We start from the raw sequence: 4,363 nt of genomic DNA on the forward strand, positions 1-4,363 counted from the left end.
ACATATATATTTAGGCAGAGTTAGAAAAATGTACACATCTCCATTTTGTTCAAAAGTTTTCACCCCTGGCTCTTAATGCATGTTTTTCCTTCTGGAGCATCAGTGAGCATCTGAACCTTCTGTAATAGCTGCATATGAATCCCTCAGTTTTCCTCAGTGTGAAAAGATGGATCTCAAAATTATACAGTCATTGTTGGAAAGGGTTCAAATACACAAAAAATGCTGGAAAATAAAAATAATTTATGGGACCTAAAGGATTTTTCTGAAACACAGCAGCCAACAAGGGACTCATGAGCAACTATTACTAAACAAAAAACACAGCTGTGCATCATTCTTGTAACAACACAGTATTAAGATTACACATTATTAACTAATATTGTTTCTTGTAGACTATATGTAAACATATTTTATTTGAAATATCTAATTCAGGTCCTCAACTGTATGGATGGCATTGACACACGTGATAAAATTGACTTCAGCCGCAGCTTCAGTGTCTATTTTTATAGAGTACGTTCACAAAAACAGTCCAAATAATTGTTCAACTGGTCCAATATTCAATTCATAAACAATTCATTTTTTAATCTTTTCAGTTTGGTTGATTCAGTAGAATTTAGACTGATCTAAATAACTGACTCAATGATCCAGCCTCGATGATTCACTGCGTTCACTTTTTTGGTCTGTTTGTCATACAAAGCTATCAAATGGCTTCAGACAACTTACTTAATAATGATTATATGAATTTCATATTTTCTATGATACTTTGGTGATGGTGTCCTTTTTAAGACTTTCATTGTGCTGTCGTACCAGTTTGGAATGACACGAGGGTGAGTAAATGATGACACAACTTTTATTTTTGGATGAACGATCCCTTTAAAGCCAAAGCGTGTAATTTCTGCACAGCTTATTATAAAAATAACAGCTATTTCCAACAAGTTTTTCAAAAACTGTCTGCCTTTGTCTAACCAACCATTTCTACCCTAAATTTGAGCCATATGTTGAGCTAAATGTTGACACATCGGACCACTCAAACAAATAGAGCAATATTGATATAGTCTCTACATATTAAACTAGCAGGAGAAGGTATTTTAACTCTGACAGCATTAGACAAATAATCAGTTATCGCTATTTGCCTGTGTTCCCGATTCAGTCTTTTTGTGTGCTTTATATTAAACCACTGACCACACGTTTATACAAAATACCAAAATGTCACATATTAAGTGTAGGGTGAGTGAACAAGCTGTGAATGTAGCCTTTGAGTCTAATTATACTGCCTGGGTGCTTGAATACGAAGCAGACAAAATCTAGTCTTTCTTCTCTTTGCAGACTGTGATTACATTGGATATAGTGTATTTGACTGGTTTACTGTTTACAAAGGAGAGCTCAGTTTTGTTGTGACCCAGTCCAGTGGGTTGGAGTGGGCTGGAATTGAAAAAAAAAAGAATGAATAACACACTTGTTTGTCTGGACGGCTGTCCTTGCTGTGTGCCATAAATTTCTTCAAAAGCTTCTTCTAACTTCTCACTTTCCCTTCTGAGGAACTCCAAGCATATATCGAATCTAATTCAGCCGACGAGCGACGGTCATCTGGGACTCAACCATGCCAGCAGCAAGAGGACGTACGGATCCACAGGTACGCTGAGACGTCTAGAAGCCGTTGGTATTTCTTTGCGGGCTGCGACATGGCATTACTTATTTTCTTTCCCTCGCTCTCTGTCCTGCTCTATCTTCACATCGGGGTGCAGAATGTCCTGTGTATTTAGAGGAAGGTGATCATGTAGTTCTCTCTCTTCAGAAGCTGAGCATTGGTCAAAGAATCCATCACATATCAATTAGTGATGGACTGCAAAGACTGACTGAACCTTTAATGTACCTGAAGATCAACACAACAGGCACTTACCAGACTATTACTGGGGTCAGGAGGATTGTCGCAAACCTCTGACAGCCATGGCTTCTCAGGGAGAGAATTACAACACTGGGAAAACTGGGAATTGTATATATGTGACCCTAGACCACAAAACCAGTCTTAAGTAGCACAGCTATATTTGTTGCAGTAGTCAACAATACATTGTATGGGTCAAAATGATTGAATTACCTACCATAAATATATCTGAAGTTAATTTTTGATTAGTAATATGCATTGCTAAGAACTTCATTTGGACAACTTTAAAGGCGATTTTTTTCAATATTTAATTTTTTTTGCACCCTCAGATTCCAGATTTTCAAATAGTTGCATCTCAGCTAAATATTGTCCTATCCTAACAAACCATACATCCATTGAAAGCTCATTTATTCATTTATTCACAACAGTTTGGTAAAAATTAGTCTTTTAATGTGCAATTTCTGGCATCATGATATTTTTAGATGGCTCATAATCTCAGATGACTGAAACAAGTGATTCTGAATAATTTATTATTAAAATGTATATTAAAATGTGATTTATTCATGTGATGACAAAGCTGAATTTTCAGTATCATTACTACAGTCTTGAATCACATGATCCTTCAGAAATCATTTTAATATGCTGATTTGGTGCTTAAAGGCATTAAACACTATTATTATAAGTAGTAGAAAAAATTAATTCAGGATTATTTGATAATATAAAGTTCAAAAGAACAGAAGTTATTTAATAATAGAAATCTTATGTAACTTTATAAATGCCTTAAATGTCACTTTTGTTCAATTTAATGCATCCTTGCTCGATAAAAATATTCATTTCTTCCAAAAAAAAAGACTGATCCAATTTTGAACAATAGTGTGTATTCTTTTGCATTCTGCAGTGAACTTTTCCTCTTAGCTTTTATTCAATTCAATGACTTTTTCAGACGTGCTTCTATTATTAGTGGCATATATTAAATTCCACTTCCTAGGGACAAATTCCTGTAGGATTTGTTTGTCACAGGACTTTCCTTGCTCTTCATGGCTCACATCCATCTTCCAAAGTATGTGTCAGTAAATGTCCAAATGTCATATCTGCTGACTTGTTAATTTTTTAACGACATTATATTATTAACTTTAATATCCCATGGCCAGAGCAGCAAAGTCAGAAATTAGTTATGAAACTAAAGGTCTCAGCCCGGTCACTTGCATTAGAGTGACACACCATAGTGTGTCCGAGAAGCGCAGCCCGCTGGGTCTCCGAACTAATCCACAGTCCTGACAGTGAGTTTAGGATCCCATTTCCTTAGGATTACACAGCGCTCACAGGCAGGGCAGTTGGAGTACTATATGATATTACAAAGCATGCTGATCCCTGTGAAAATGATTGCCAGATAATGCGCTGATTAAAACAGGGGCCATGGGGGTTCAACGGATGTAAAATGGTTTAAAGGGGTCATCTGACCTCGGATATGTGCATTACTGGTATGAGATAAAAGATATTACTCAGCTTTACCCTAGGGGTGAAAACAAACCATGTCACTTACATAAAAGTACATTTTGTCTTTCCTTGGTTTTGAGATTTAGACCTAAAGTTTTTATTTGCCAGTGCATATACAGTTGAAGTCAAAAGTTTACACAGACCATGCAGAATCTGCAAAATGAAAAAAAGGGATCATACAAAATGCATGTTATTTTTTTTATTTAGTATGAATTTATAAAAAATAACCCTGTTCAAAAGCTGTTCTTCAAAAAAGTCCTTCAGGTCCCACAAATTCTTTGGTTTTTCAGCGGTTTTGTGTATTTGAACCCTTTCCAACAATGACTGTATGATTTTGAGATCCATCTTTTCACACGGAGGACAACTGAGGGACTCATATGCAACTATTACAGAAGGTTCAAACACTCACTGATGCTTCAAAAAAACAAAAAAAAAAACAATGCATTAAGAGCCGAGGGGTGAAAACTTTTGGAATTTGAAGATCAGGGCGAATTTAACTTATTTTGTCTTCTGAGGAACATGTAAGTATTTTCTGTAGCTTCAGAAGGGCACTACTAAATAAAAAAAAAAAAAAAAAAAATATATATATATATATATATATATATATATATATATATATATATATATGTGACCCTGGACCACAAAACCAGTCATAAGGTTACATTTTACAAAACTGAGATGTATACATCATATGAAAGCTCAACAAATAAGCTTTCTATTGATATATGGTTTGTTAGGATAAGACAATATTTGGCCGAGATACATCTATTTGAAAATCAGGAATCTGAGGGTGCAAAAAAATCTAAATACTGAGAAAATCACCTTTAAAGTTGTCCTAATTAAGTTCTTAACAATGCATATTACTAATCAAAAATTACATTTTTATATATTTATAGTAGGAATTTTACAAAAAATCTTCATGGAACATGATCTTTACTTAATTTCCTAATGATTTTTGGCATAAAAGAAAAATCAATAATTTTGACC

The 4,363-nt window shown here is 34.6% G+C and overlaps 1 protein-coding gene across 3 annotated transcripts in view; it reads left to right on the forward strand.

The window, feature by feature from the left end:
• Window positions 1-1,397: 1,397 nt before the first annotated feature.
• The window catches only part of ninj2 (ninjurin 2), a 16,767-nt gene continuing 13,801 nt past the window's right edge, over window positions 1,398-4,363 (forward strand). The window contains exon 1 of one of the 3 annotated variants that reach the window (XM_073838761.1): window positions 1,398-1,630. In XM_073838761.1, coding sequence (XP_073694862.1) covers window positions 1,598-1,630 — 33 coding nt within the window. In that variant the 5' untranslated portion in view covers window positions 1,398-1,597. The remainder of the gene's footprint in view (window positions 1,631-4,363) is intronic. The other 2 variants (XM_073838760.1, XM_073838759.1) reach the window with 2 other exon arrangements.

The sequence above is a fragment of the Garra rufa genome, chromosome 4, assembly GCF_049309525.1.
Source record: "Garra rufa chromosome 4, GarRuf1.0, whole genome shotgun sequence".
Classification (NCBI taxonomy): Eukaryota; Metazoa; Chordata; class Actinopteri; order Cypriniformes; family Cyprinidae; genus Garra; species Garra rufa.